The sequence below is a fragment of the Spinacia oleracea genome, chromosome 2, assembly GCF_020520425.1.
Source record: "Spinacia oleracea cultivar Varoflay chromosome 2, BTI_SOV_V1, whole genome shotgun sequence".
NCBI lineage: Eukaryota > Viridiplantae > Streptophyta > Magnoliopsida > Caryophyllales > Amaranthaceae > Spinacia > Spinacia oleracea.
The window spans coordinates 5831523-5847348 of record NC_079488.1 but is presented as its reverse complement, the minus strand read 5'-3'; the positions used below and the strand labels follow the sequence as shown (position 1 = coordinate 5847348).

Sequence of the window (15826 nt, the reverse complement as noted above, 5' to 3'; positions counted from 1 at the left end):
CCGCCTTAAGATTGACCAACTAGAATCGCCCTTAAGGTTCTAATATTTTCGGTTAGGTAGGCAAGAATATTGGCTGATTTTTCTGCTTAAAAATCTTAGTTTTGAATACTTAAAACTTGTGTATAAATAATGACCCCTAGGCCTTTATTTATAGAGTTACGGAAAAGGAATCGTAATCCTAGTAGGATACGAATTAATTGAAATTAGAATCCTACATGAATTCTATTTAATTAATTTATCCAATTAGGAATAGAAATTTAATCATACACTAACTCTTGTAGATTTAGGAATCACGCATGAGCACAAACTCACACACACACGGCAGCCACAAGGGCTGCCCATGCGCGTGCGAGCAGCAGCCCACGCAGCGCGGCCCACGCATCCGTGGCCTTGGCGCGCGCTGGGCCTGCCTTGCGGTAGGCCTGGGCGCTGCCTTGGTTGGGCTTGTGGCGCGCGTGCTTGCTGGGCGATGGCCCGGCTTCGTGCTGGCCCTTCGTCCGGCAGGCCTCGTCCGATGCTAATTCGTACGATACGCTTCCGATTAAATTTCCAGTTCCGGAATATTTAATATTTCCGATTCCGGAATTAATTTCCGTTTCGAACAAATATTTAATATTTCCGTTTCCGGAATTATTTTCCGATTCCGGTAATATTTCCAATTCTGACAATATTTCCGTTTCCGGCAATATTTCCGATTCTGGTAATATTTCCATTTCCAATAATATTTTCCGATACGTACCATGTTTCCGTTTCCGGCAACATCTACGACTTGGATAATATTCATATTTCCGATACGATCCATATTTCCGTTTCCGGCAATATCATCGTTTCCGGAGTATTCATTTCTTGCCTGTGACGATCTTAGCTCCCACTGAAACCTAGATCCGTCGGTTCCGAATATTCATAGATGGAGTATTTAATGCCATTAAATACTTGATCCGTTTACGTACTATTTGTGTGACCCTACGGGTTCAGTCAAGAGTAAGCTGTGGATTAATATCATTAATTCCACTTGAACTGAAGCGGCCTCTAGCTAGGCATTCAGCTCACTTGATCTCACTGAATTATTAACTTGTTAATTAATACTGAACCGCATTTATTAGACTTAACATAGAATGCATACTTGGACCAAGGGCATTATTTCCTTCAGTCTCCCACTTGTCCTTAGGGACAAGTGTGCATTTCCTAATTCCTTTGTCGCTCGATGCTTGCTCTTGAACATAAGGTAAGAGTTGTCATCCTTATTATGTCCAGAGGTGTTCCTCGGTTTCAGAGTTCAACTGATCAAATAAACAGATAATCATAGCCTATGATTCATCCGAGCACGGCCATGCATTTCACAGTTTCTAGCTCTCCGAGTGGCCTTGTACAACTTTTAAGCATCTCTTCCCGATTTATGGGAGGACAATCCCAATCTTGCGATCTTGAGATTAGACTTCGTTTGATAGGTGATTACCTGAGCGTTGCCTTTATAGCCTCCTTTTACGGTGCGACGGTTGGTCAACGTCAAAGCAACCAGTTCTCAAACAAGTAATCTCAAATCACTCAGGTATTGAGGATTTAGTGTCTAATAATTTAATGAAATTTACTTATGACAGACTTTCATCTCTTATAGTAAAGTTTCATAGGTCTTGTCCGATACTAGTCTTCCCAAAGTAAGTATCTATGCAAATGATTATGACATTGCCATGTCTACATAGTTCAAGAAACAGAACTACTAGTCATCTTGCATTCTAATCGTCTAACGTTTTCTATGCGTCCAATTTTATAGAAAACTCCGATTAGGGACCATTTTCAACCTTTGACATTCAAGTTCACTTGATAGACATTTCTTAGTCACAGGACTGGTCCTGACAGTCTATCTTGAATATATCGTCAAGTTGAAGGGACTCATCATTTAATAAACCACAAATTAAATGGAAAAATGAATTCCTTTCATTTATTGTGAATGATTAACCAATAATGTTTTACAAAGATTTAAACTCTAAAACTTTAAAACATTAAACAGAGACATCAAAGCCATTCTCCAATATGCTTGATTCCCATAGCTGCAGTGTGCGAGTTGTGCTTCGATTGCGGCAGAGGTTTAGTTAATGGATCTGATATGTTGTCATCAGTTCCAATTTTGCTTATCTCGACTTCTTTTCTTTCAACGAACTCTCGTAGAAGGTGAAATCTACGAAGTACATGCTTGACTCTCTGGTGGTGTCTAGGCTCTTTTGCCTGTGCAATAGCTCCGTTATTATCACAATACAGGGCTATTGGTCCTTTAATGGAGGGGACTACACCAAGTTCTCCTATGAACTTCCTTAGCCATATAGCTTCCTTTGCTGCTTCATGTGCAGCAATGTACTCCGCTTCAGTTGTAGAATCCGCAATGGTGCTTTGCTTAGCACTTTTCCAGCTTACTGCTCCTCCGTTGAGGCAGAAGACAAACCCAGACTGTGATCTGAAATCATCTTTGTCGGTTTGGAAACTTGCGTCCGTATAGCCTTTAACAATTAATTCATCATCTCCACCATAGACCAGGAAGTCATCTTTGTGCCTTTTCAGGTACTTCAGAATATTCTTGGCAGCAGTCCAATGCGCCTCTCCTGGGTCTGACTGGTATCTGCTCGTAGCACTGAGTGCGTACGCAACATCCGGGCGTGTACATATCATAGCATACATTATTGAACCAATCAATGATGCATATGGAATCCCATTCATTCGTCTACGCTCATCAAGCGGTTTTGGGCACTGAGTCTTGCTTAGAGTCATTCCATGAGACATGGGTAGGTAGCCTCGCTTGGAGTCCGCCATCTTGAACCTATCAAGCACCTTATTGATATAAGTGCTTTGACTAAGTCCAATCATCTTTTTAGATCTATCTCTGTAAATCTTGATGCCCAATATGTACTGTGCTTCTCCTAGATCCTTCATCGAAAAACATTTCCCAAGCCAAATCTTGACAGAGTTCAACATAGGAATGTCATTTCCGATAAGCAATATGTCGTCGACATATAATACTAGGAAAGCAATTTTGCTCCCACTGACCTTCTTGTATACACAAGATTCGTCCGCGTTCTTGATGAAACCAAAGTCACTGACTGCTTCATCAAAACGTATATTCCAGCTCCTGGATGCCTGCTTCAATCCGTAGATTGACTTCTTTAGCTTGCATACCTTTTTAGCATTCTTTGGATCCTCAAAACCTTCAGGCTGTGTCATAAACACAGTTTCTGTTAAAACGCCGTTTAAGAAAGCAGTTTTGACATCCATCTGCCATATTTCGTAATCGTAATATGCAGCGATTGCTAACATTATTCGAATAGACTTTAGCATTGCAACTGGTGAAAAGGTTTCATCGTAATCCACACCGTGGACTTGCCTGTAACCTTTTGCAACCAATCTAGCTTTGAAAACTTCAAGTTTCCCATCCTTGTCCTTTTTCAGTTTGAAAACCCATTTGCTTCCAATGGCTTGGTAGCCATCTGGCAAATCGACCAAATCCCATACTTGGTTTTCAGACATGGAGTCTAATTCAGATTGCATGGCTTCTTGCCATTGCTTGGAGCTAGGGCTCGTCATAGCTTGCTTGTAAGTCGCAGGTTCATCACTTTCAAGTAATAGAACGTCATAGCTCTCGTTCGTCAAAATACCTAAGTACCTTTCCGGTTGAGATCTATATCTTTGCGATCTACGCGGGGTAACATTTCTAGATTGACCATGATTCTCACCAGATTCTTCTAAAGATCTCTGAGTTTCATCCTGAATGTCATCTTGAGCATTCTCTAGAGTTTGTTGTTCGACTCGAATTTCTTCGAGGTCTACTTTTCTCCCACTTGTCATTTTGGAAATGTGATCCTTCTCCAAAAAGACACCATCTCGAGCAACAAACACTTTGTTCTCAGATGTATTGTAGAAGTAATACCCCTTTGTTTCCTTTGGATAGCCCACAAGGATACATTTGTCAGATTTTGGATGAAGTTTGTCTGAAATTAATCGTTTGACGTATACTTCACATCCCCAAATCTTAAGAAAAGACACATTTGGAGGCTTTCCAAACCATAATTCGTATGGAGTCTTTTCGACAGCTTTAGACGGAGCTCTATTTATAGTGAGTGCAGCTGTATTTAGTGCATGTCCCCAAAATTCTAATGGAAGTTCGGCCTGACCCATCATTGACCTGACCATGTCTAGCAAGGTTCTGTTCCTCCGTTCTGACACACCGTTCCATTGTGGTGTTCCAGGAGGAGTCAATTCTGATAGAATTCCACATTCTTTCAGATGGTCATCAAATTCATAGCTCAGATATTCACCGCCTCTATCAGACCGCAGTGCCTTGATCTTCTTGCCTAATTGATTCTCTACTTCACTCTGAAATTCCTTGAATTTGTCAAAGGATTCAGACTTATGCTTCATTAGGTAGACATAACCATACCTACTGAAGTCATCAGTGAAAGTGATAAAGTAGCTGAAACCACCTCTAGCATTTGTACTCATTGGTCCACATACATCTGTATGGATTAAACCCAATAGTTCATTTGCTCTTTCTCCAACTTTAGAGAAAGGTTGCTTTGTCATTTTGCCAAGTAAACATGATTCGCATTTACCATAATCCTCTAAGTCAAATGGTTCTAGAATTCCTTCCCTTTGAAGTCTTTCTAAGCGTTTCAAGTTTATATGGCCTAATCGACAATGCCACAGATAGGTGAGATCTGAATCATCCTTTTTGGCCCTTTTGGTATTTATGTTATATACTTGTTTGTCGTGATCTAATAAATAAAGTCCATTGACTAATCTAGCAGATCCATAAAACATCTCTTTAAAATAAAACGAACAACTATTGTCTTTTATTATAAAGGAAAATCCCTTAGCATCTAAGCAAGAAACTGAAATGATGTTTTTAGTAAGACTTGGAACATGGAAACATTCTTCCAGTTCCAAAACTAGCCCGGAGGGCAACGACAAATAGTAAGTTCCTACGGCTAATGCAGCAATCCGTGCTCCATTTCCCACTCGTAGGTCGACTTCACCCTTGCTTAACTTTCTACTTCTTCTTAGTCCCTGTGGATTGGAACATAAGTGTGAGCCACAACCTGTATCTAATACCCAAGAAGTTGAATTAGCAAGTATACAGTCTATAACGAAAATACCTGAAGATGGAACGACTGTTCCGTTCTTCTGATCTTCCTTTAGCTTCAAGCAATCTCTCTTCCAATGCCCCTTCTTCTTACAGTAGAAGCATTCGGATTCAGAAGTGGGTTGACTGACCTTTCTCTTTGCAGATTTGGCGCCAGTTTGCTTAGTTGGGCTGGCCTTGTTGCCACCTTTCTTAGCATTCCTCTTCTTTCCAGATTTCTTGAACTTGCCCCCACGCACCATAAGCACATCCTGCTTATCACTTTTGAGCGTCTTTTCAGCGGTCTTCAGCATACCGTGAAGCTCAGTGAGCGTTTTTTCCAGACTATTCATACTGTAGTTCAGTTTGAACTGATCATACCCGCTATGAAGAGAATGGAGGATGGTGTCTATAGCCATTTCCTGAGAAAATTGCTGATCCAGCCGACTCATATTCTCAATGAGTCCAATCATTTTGAGAACATGTGGACTTACGGGCTCGCCTTTCTTGAGCTTGGTCTCAAGAATTTGCCTATGAGTCTCGAATCTTTCGACTCGAGCCAGATCTTGGAACATGTTCTTCAACTCACTGATGATTGTGAAAGCATCTGAGTTGATGAACGTTTTCTGCAGATCCGCACTCATGGTGGCGAGCATTAGACATTTCACATCCTTGTTGGCATCAATCCAACGATTGAGGGCTGCCTGAGTGACCCCGTCGCCTGGAGCTTCGGGCATCGCCTCATCTAGGACATACTCCTTTTCTTCCTGCATAAGAACTATTTGCAAGTTCCTTTGCCAGTCAAGGAAGTTTTTCCCGTTCAACTTCTCCTTTTCGAGAATTGATCGAATGTTGAATGAATTGTTGTTTGCCATATTAAAAACTACAATTGAAAAGAATAAACAAATAAATAACCATTCACATTTCTCTTAATAAACTTAAATTCTAGCATACATGCATAATTCAATGTTTATTAAGCATTTTATTCAAGTTATGTGTTCCGGCAGGTGTGAATAAAATGATTCCAAGATCCTAAAATCATTGAAGAACTAAGCACAGTTTGTCGACTTAATCCTAGAACATCTTAGGTAAGCAAAAGCCTTTTGCTAATAGTCTAGAAACTATTCTTGGTTGATAGGTACGTCTAAGAACTTATTAGGTAAACCTATCGAATTTGCCACGACATAAAAGGACTCCTTACTTATATCGTTGAGTTTCACCAAAACTAACATGTACTCACAATTATTTGTGTACCTTGCCCCTTTAGGACCAATAAGTAACACCTCGCTGAGCGAAAACTATTACTAGATTGATGTAAAGGATATCCAAGCAAGTGTATATTTTGGCATGGCACCTTTTAACTCAATTTTTTAAGTTTGGAACTTAAGGCTCTTACTATGTTGGTTAGATTTTAAGTGAACTAAAATCCTTAATCATGCAACATAATCAAGCTTTTGATCTCATGCATTTTAAGACATATTTAAAGCAATAAATAACTTAAAACATGCATAAGATATTTGTGATCTAGTATGGCCCGACTTCATCTTGAAGCTTTGACTTCAAAGTCCGTCTTGAAAATCTCCGTGGGAGGCACCATTTTCTTCAAATAGGATAAGCTATAACTAATTACAACTATTTGATGGTTCGCAGACCATATTTGAATTGAAAAATAACCTTGGTACTTTAGACCAATTACATTCAAATTAATGGTACGCAGACCATATTTTCTATCCTATTTGGGCCATACTAGTCACTTCATAACCTGCAAAACAGTACATATACAATATATACCATTCACCCATTCATTATCATGAATGGCCCACATAGCTGGTTAGTAAAACACATTATGCATCACGTAAACATTTGCAGCAATTAATCAAGGGCACCAATAATCTACCAATTATTCAGTCCTTATTAATTCTAATCAAGTTGTTTTAACCTTAAGGATTTGTAGACCTAATCAAGAGTTTATGACTAAAAAGCGCTCCCACTTAAACCAATAAATTCACATGCTTTACCAATTTTAAACATAAAAATGTATTTCTAGTCCAACCGGAAACATACAAATTTAATTAAAATTTAAAGCTCATATCAATTTATAATTGAATCCAAAAAAAATTTAATTTAATTTCAGTCGTATTTAAATTAATTCATGATTTTAATTTTAGTAAAATAATTAGAATAAATAACATTTATTATAATTATAATATTCAAAATTAAAATCCAAGAAAATAATTCAAATTATTAATTTTAAAATTAATTAAAATTACGTGAACTGAAATTTTCAAATTAAACATTCAAAACGATCTAATCGTAACGCAAACACCCTACGCGTTGCACGCCCATGGACCGTACGCACACAGCCATTGCTGGCCATGTGCGCGCAGCCCATGCGCTCGTCGCATAGCTGTTGCTTCCCTATCGCAAGCCTCCGCACGCACTGATGCTCGCTGCGCGCGCCAGCGCTCATCGCACGCGAGCTATCGCTCGCAGTGCGCGCGCGCGACATCGCTCGCTGGGCGCGCGACATCGCTCGCTGGGCGCGCGAGCCATCGCTCGCTGGGCGCGCGACATCGCTCGCTGTGCGCGCGAGCCATCGCTCGCTGGGCGCGCGACATCGCTCGCTGGGCGCGCGACATCGCTCGCTGTGCGTGCGAGCCATCGCTCGCTGGGGCGCGACATCGCTCGCTGGGCGGGCGACATCGCGCGCTGTGCGCGCGAGTAATGATGGGCGCAGCGCTCGTGGCACGCGAGCTTGCGCTCGCTGCGCGCGAGGCTGCGGGCTCTTGTGCGAGGCAGCGCGCGTTGTGGCGCAGCTCGCTTGCTGCCCACACGCGACTGCCTTGGCTCGCCCTTCGCCCATGCCCATTCGTTCATTGCTCGTGGCACACGACACAAGGCAGGGCTGCTGCCTTGTGCTCGTGCACTACGCCCTTGCTCATTGCATTCGTGCCGCACGGGCGACGAGCTCCCTTGCTCGTCGTCGCATGCCCGCATTATACAACACCCCTTAAGGGTAACACGAAGCGTCCATTGCTTCGTGCGTGCAAGTTTTATGAACGAATCGCATAAAAATTTAAAATTTATATTTAAAATTAATGACAAATTAATAAATGATATTAATTTCATAATTTTAGGGCGAAAAAATCGAAAATTTATTATCCAATTGATTTCCGATTGTTATGGATTCAAGTCTAGGTCATAAAAATTTAAAATTTATCGTAAATTTACAATTTTTATGGTGGTTTTTAATCATAGGTTTCTAATTAAATTATAATTAATTATGAAAATCAAATTAATTCTAAATTATTCTAATTTTCAACAAATTAATCATAATTACAAATTAGATTGCATAATTAACAAGACTAGGCATTCAAACTTGTTAAACATATGCAGTAGGTCAATCAAAAATTCAAGATTTATCAACAAGAATCGCAAATATTTAATTTAACATCTTAAATTTACGAAATTTTGCATTCGAAAAACTAAAACCTTCGAAAAGTCATAGTTGGGCTTCGAATTTGAGAATTCTGGGTTCGGCAGAAAAATATTATTTTTGTCAAAATTTTAGAATGCCTTTTACATGCGGAATTGACACAAAAATCACTCAATTCGGATGAGTAACGAAGAAACTGCCGAAAAACTGCGTACGTATAATTAAATAAACGCAATTTGCAATTAATTAACAATTACGAAAATTAATCACCCCTTTTAATTCTTGCAAATTTGTAATATTTAACCATGTTCATGCAATTTAGATTATGAAAATAATAAGGGGCTCGTGATAACACTGTTAGGTTATGATTCATATGACAGTTCATAAATCATGCGGAAAAACCATAAAGCCAGGAAACATATTATTTACACATAATCATTTAGCATAGTTTAGATGCATACTCTTTGTTGCGTGCCTTCCCTAGCTGCGCCCGAACCGAACAAGAACAAGTCTTTAGGACTCCAAGTGTCGTCCCTCCGTAGATAGTCCACAGCACGTCCGGATCCGCCTTAAGATTGACCAACTAGAATCGCCCTTAAGGTTCTAATATTTTCGGTTAGGTAGGCAAGAATATTGGCTGATTTTTCTGCTTAAAAATCTTAGTTTTGAATACTTAAAACTTGTGTATAAATAATGACCCATAGGCCTTTATTTATAGAGTTACGGAAAAGGAATCGTAATCCTAGTAGGATACGAATTAATTGAAATTAGAATCCTACATGAATTCTATTTAATTAATTTATCCAATTAGGAATAGAAATTTAATCATACACTAACTCTTGTAGATTTAGGAATCACGCATGAGCACAAACTCACACACACACGGCAGCCACAAGGGCTGCCCATGCGCGTGCGAGCAGCAGCCCACGCAGCGCGGCCCACGCATCCGTGGCCTTGGCGCGCGCTGGGCCTGCCTTGCGGTAGGCCTGGGCGCTGCCTTGGTTGGGCTTGTGGCGCGCGTGCTTGCTGGGCGATGGCCCGGCTTCGTGCTGGCCCTTCGTCCGGCAGGCCTCGTCCGATGCTAATTCGTACGATACGCTTCCGATTAAATTTCCAGTTCCGGAATATTTAATATTTCCGATTCCGGAATTAATTTCCGTTTCGAACAAATATTTAATATTTCCGTTTCCGGAATTATTTTCCGATTCCGGTAATATTTCCAATTCTGACAATATTTCCGTTTCCGGCAATATTTCCGATTCTGGTAATATTTCCATTTCCAATAATATTTTCCGATACGTACCATGTTTCCGTTTCCGGCAACATCTACGACTTGGATAATATTCATATTTCCGATACGATCCATATTTCCGTTTCCGGCAATATCATCGTTTCCGGAGTATTCATTTCTTGCCTGTGACGATCTTAGCTCCCACTGAAACCAAGATCCGTCGGTTCCGAATATTCATAGATGGAGTATTTAATGCCATTAAATACTTGATCCGTTTACGTACTATTTGTGTGACCCTACGGGTTCAGTCAAGAGTAAGCTGTGGATTAATATCATTAATTCCACTTGAACTGAAGCGGCCTCTAGCTAGGCATTCAGCTCACTTGATCTCACTGAATTATTAACTTGTTAATTAATACTGAACCGCATTTATTAGACTTAACATAGAATGCATACTTGGACCAAGGGCATTATTTCCTTCAATATTTAGTTAACCCTTTGGGTTGCTTCCAGTTTTTGCATTGTCTTGGCTTTGGCCAGGACAAAACTCATAAGTTGCTTTGCGATATTTAGCCGACGCTTTGGGCTGTTTCTAATTTTTGAATTGTCTTGGCTTTGGCCAGGACAAAACTCAGAAATTGCTCTGCGATATTTAGCCGATGCTTTGGGCTGTTTCTAATTTTTGAATTGTCTTGGCTTTGGCCAGGACAAAACTCAGAAATTGCTCTGCGATATTTAGCCGACGCTTTGGGCTGTTTCTAATTTTTGAATTGTCTTGGCTTCGGCCAGGACAGAACTCATAAAACGTTCTGCGACTTTTTTGAGTTGCTATGTATTCTAACCCAGAAATTCATCATGATACTTTTCTTCAGCTAACTTGATTGATCAAGTCAAGTTATCTATTGAAAATGTGCATCATGATACGTTTCTTGGTTACTTAGCATTTTATTTGCCACAATATCTTTTTTCTAGAACAGCCAAGCTCATTTTATTATATGTACTCTCTATGAGGAAGATACAAAAAGGACAATTTTGGCTTATCTTGCCTTATCATCATACAATCACTTATGTTAAACATAGTATTTTTTGAGCATATTGGCGTTCCAGCTGTTCTTTAGCTCTTTTCCATCCATTGTCATAAGGTGGTATGAGCCAGGGGCTACTTCCTTTGTAATCTGATATGGTCCTTCCCAGTTTGAAGTGAACTTTCCTTCTGCTTTGCCCTTTCCTGTGGCAGCTGTTCGTCTAAGTACTAGGTCCCCTACTTGCATAGGCCTATGTTTGACCTTTTTGTTGTAAGCCCTGCTCATTCTTTCTTTGTTCGCTGCAAGTCTTAGCTCTGCTTGCAGTCTTACTTCTGGCAGAAGGTCCAGCGATTCTCTCATGAGTTGCTCATTGGTGCTTTCATCGTAGTACTGCACTCTGAAACTGGGCAGGCCAACTTCTACTGGTAATACTGCTTCAGCTCCAAAGGCTAACTTGTAAGGACTTTCCCCTGTCGCCTCTTTCTCGGTTGTCCTATTGGACCACATAATTTCTGGTATGAGATCTGCCCATGCGCCCTTAAAATCCTCAATCTTTTTTCGCAGAGCTCCTAGGATCTGTTTGTTTGCTGCTTCAGCCTGTCCATTGCTCTGGGGGTGGCATACTGATGCATATGCGAATTTGATCTTCAGCTCTGCGCAATAATCTTTTATTTGGGTACAATCAAATTGTGTCCCATGATCAAAAACCAAACTTTCTGGGATACCGAATCTTGTAATGACATTTCTCCAAATGAAGTCTTTCATCCGTTTAGCTGTTATGCTTTTTGTGGGCTCTGCCTCTATCCACTTTGTGAAATAATCCACTGCCACAATCAGGTATCGCCTTCCTCCACTTGCTGTTGTGAATGGACCCAAAATATCCATTCCCCACTGGCAAAATGGTATGGGGTTGATGATTGGTTGCAGGTCATTTGAGGGCTGATTTATTACTAGGGCAAATTTTTGGCATTTGTCACATTTTTTCACATATGATTGTGAGTCACTCACCATGGTTGGCCAGTAGTATCCTGCTCTGAGGGCTTTTAAGGCTAGTGTTCTGCCTCCAATATGGTTTCCACATATTCCTTCATGAATTTCTTCAATGATCCTCTGTGATTCCTCTGTTGATACGCATCTCAGCAGGGGTAAGGAGAAGGATTTCTTGTACAACCTTCCTTGATAAATCACAAACCAGTGCTCGTTTCGTTTTATCTTCTTCTGCTCTAGTTCTGCTGTAGGAAGACCCCTGCCGAGTTTGTACGATACTATACTGTCATACCATTGTGGCTCTGTGCTGATGATATTTACTGCAGGCTTTTTATCAATACTTTTTTCCTCCTGGACTTCCACCATCACTGTCCTTTCAAGGTCCTGTAACGAAGAGCTTGCTAATTTTGAAAGGGTATCTGCTTGATTATTCTCTGCTCTGGGGACTAACTGAATCTCAAAGCTTTCCAGCTGGGCCACTGCTTCCTTCATTAGTGCCAGATATTTCTGCATGGACGGTTCTCGAGCCTCATACTCGCCTTTATACTGACTAACCACTAATTGGGAATCTATTTTTAACACGATTTTCTTAGCATCCACTGCCTTGCACATCTGAATGCCTGCGATCGCCGCTTCGTATTCTGCCTCATTGTTTGAAGCTTTAAACTTAAACTTTATGGCATATTAAAAAACGTTGCCCTCTGGTGAGGTCATTATGATGCCTGCCCCTAACCCTGTGGCTGCAGCTGATCCGTCCACATAGATCTGCCAGGTCCCTAACGGTTCTCTTCATATGATGCCTCAGCTATAAAGTCTGTCAGTGCTTGCGCTTTTATAGCAGTCTTAGGCTTGTATTCAATGTCATACTCTGAGAGTTCCACTGCCCATTTCAAGAGTCTGCCTGAAGTATCCAATCTTTGCAAAGATTTTTCCAATGGCTGGTTGGTTAATACTTGCACCTTGTGAGCATCAAAGTATGGTTTTATCTTCCTAGCTGCTATCATAATGGCAAAGGCCATTTTTTCGATCAGAGGGTATCGCTGCTCTACTGGTGCGAGAATATGACTCACAAAGTAGATGGGTTGCTTGACCTTGTCCTTTTCTACTATCAGGGCGCTGGTACCGTTTTTCTCGAAGCAGAGATGTACAACTATAGCACGTCTCCAACCTCTGGCCTAGCTATGGTTGGGAGACTTTTTAGGTGGTTCTTAACTTCTGCGAATGCCTTTTCTTGCTCTGGTCCCCACTGGAAAGTTTTGTTCCCTTTCAACAACTGGAAGAAAGGTAGGGACTTGTCCGCAGACTTGCTAATGAATCTGGTGAGGGCTGCCATTTTTCCAGTCAGCCGTTGGATATCTCTCACATTTTTTGGTTCTGGCAAGTTCAGTATGGCTTCTACCTTTTCTGGGTTGGCATCTATCCCCCTTTCACTGACAAGAAAACCCAGAAACTTCCCCGATTTCACTCCGAAAACGCACTTCTTTGGGTTGAGCTTCATGCCATATTGCCTTAATGTCGCGAATGTTTCTCGCAGATCCCCCACATGGTCCGTTTCTTTCTTGCTCTTCACTATAGAATCATCGACGTACACCTCAACATTTCGACCCTTTTGTCATGCGAATATCTTATCGACTAGTTTCTGATAAGTTCCTCCTGCATTTTTCAAACCAAACGGCATTGCTCTATAATTATAGACTCCTGCGTCTGTGACAAACGCGGCTTTCTTTCGGTCTGATTCTAACAGACTGATCTGATGATACCCAGAGAATGCATCCATGAAACTCAGCAAAGCGTGTCCACTTGTGGAATCTACCAATTGATCTATTTTGGGCAGTGGGTAGCAGTCTTTTGGGCATGCTCTGTTTAGGTCCGTGAAGTCTACACACATTCGCCATTGACCATTTGCTTTCTTGACCATCACCACATTTGCTAACCATTCTGGGTAGTCGCATTCTTCTATAAACTTTGCCGCAAGTAACTTGTTTTTTTCTTCTTGAATGTCTACGTTCTTCTCCGCAGAGAAAGTTCTCTTCTTTTGTTTCACTGGTCTTACTTCCTTGCTGACATTTAAACGATGAACTATAACACTGGGATCGATTACTGGCATCTCGTCAGCCGAGAAAGCAAATATGTCTGCGTGTTCTCGCAGCAGGCCAATGATATTCACTCTGAGAGAGAGGTCTATATCTGTACCGATCTTGACTGTTCTATCTTCCATCCCTTCTTCTAACTCTATTTCCTCTGTTTCTTCCGCGGGTGTGGGTTTTGCTAGTCCCTCTTCCCGATGTTCAAAATTTTCCATGTCTAGTGACTTGTCTTTTTTGCGTTCTGCCCTCTTTGTTTTTCGGGATTGTGGCAGCTCTTCCTCTATCAAGGGGGGAGGCCTGGGTGGTTGTTTTAGTGCTGTATGATAACATCTCTTGGCTTGCTCTTGATTGCCTCTGACTTTAGTTGAGCGACCTTCATTTGTCGTGTACATCATTGTGAGGTGGTAGGTGGAAACTACGGCTCCCGCATCATGAATGAATGGTCTGGCAAGGATGGCATTGTAAGCTGCGGGCACCTTTACTATCATGAAGTCTACCATGACATCTTTGATGTCTCTACCCTGTCCGATCTGCACTGGTAGGCTAACTATTCCCTCTGGTATCACTGTTACTCCTGTAAATCCAATCACTGGATAATTGACCGGTTTGACATGTTTGTCATCAATCTTTAGTTCCTGAAAAGCTGGTCAGAATAAAATATTCGCAGAACTGCCTCCATCTATCAGAATACGGTGCACTTTCCTGTTGGCAACACTCAAAGCCAGTACCATGGGATCGTCATGGGGGTAGATAATGCCTTTACAATCGTCTTCTGTGAAAGTGCACTGGGGGATCTTTGGAGGGGCAGGACATTTGCCCGAGTTGTGGTAATTTACCTGATGCCTGAATTCATTCACACTGGCCTTAGCCCCGCTAGGGGTGGTTCTGATAGGTTATGATACATATGACAAAACATAAATCATGCGGAAAAATCATAAAGCCAGGAAACATATTATTTACACATAATCATTTAGCATAGTTTAGATGCATACACTTTGTTGCGTGCCCTCCCTAGCTGTGCCCGAACCGAACAAGAACAATTCTTTAGGACTCCAAGTGTCGTCCCTCCGTAGATAGTCCACAGCACGTCCGGATCCGCCTTAAGCTTGACCAACTAGAATCGCCCTTAAGGTAGCTTAGGAATTTCGGCTATTAGGTGCAAGTGTATGGCTGATTTTTCTTCAAAATCTTACCTTTAGAATACTTCAATTGTGTCTATAAAGTATGACCCTAGGCACCTATTTATAGAGGTATGGAAAATGAATTATAATCCTACTAGGATTTGGATTTATTAATTAGAATCCAACTTGAACTCTAAATAATAAATTAATCTATTAGGATTAGGATTTAATCAATACACGAATTCCGATAGGATTAGGATTCGTTACGAACATGAGCATCGTATGGCCACGAACATCGCACCACCCGCGCAGGCCTTGCGGCCCACACGAGCAGTCGTTGCTCGCAACCCAACAGCACGCTCAGCGTGCGCGCGCCAAGGCCTTGCTGGGCATGGCCTTGCGCTGGGCCTGGCAAGGCTGTGGCAGCTCCATGTTGGGCGCTCGGCTTGCTGGGCGCGGGTCTGGCTTCGTGCTGGGCCTTCGTCTAGCAAGCCTCGTCCGATGCTAATTCGTACGATGCGCTTCCGATTAAATTCCCGGTTCCGGAATTCATTTCCGATACGAACAATATTTAATATTTCCGATTCCGGAATTAATTTCCGTTTCGAACAAATATTTAATATTTCCGTTTCCGGAATTATTTTCCGATTCCGATAATATTTCCGATTCTGACAATATTTCCGTTTCCGGCAATATTTCTGATTCCGGTAATATTTCTATTTCCAATAATATTTTCCGATACGTACCATGTTTCCGTTTCCGGCAACATCTACGACTTGGATAATATTTATATTTCCGATACGATCCATATTTCCGTTTCCGGCAATATCATCGT

The 15826-nt window shown here is 41.3% G+C and overlaps 1 protein-coding gene across 1 annotated transcript; it reads right to left on the bottom strand.

Moving 5' to 3' along the window:
- Positions 1-12933: 12933 nt before the first annotated feature.
- On the bottom strand, positions 12934-13281 carry LOC110803189 (uncharacterized mitochondrial protein AtMg00860-like). The gene has a single exon (XM_022008678.1). The coding sequence runs from the start codon at positions 13279-13281 to the stop codon at positions 12934-12936; it is 348 nt and encodes a 115-aa protein (XP_021864370.1).
- Between the last annotated feature and the right edge of the window lie 2545 nt (positions 13282-15826).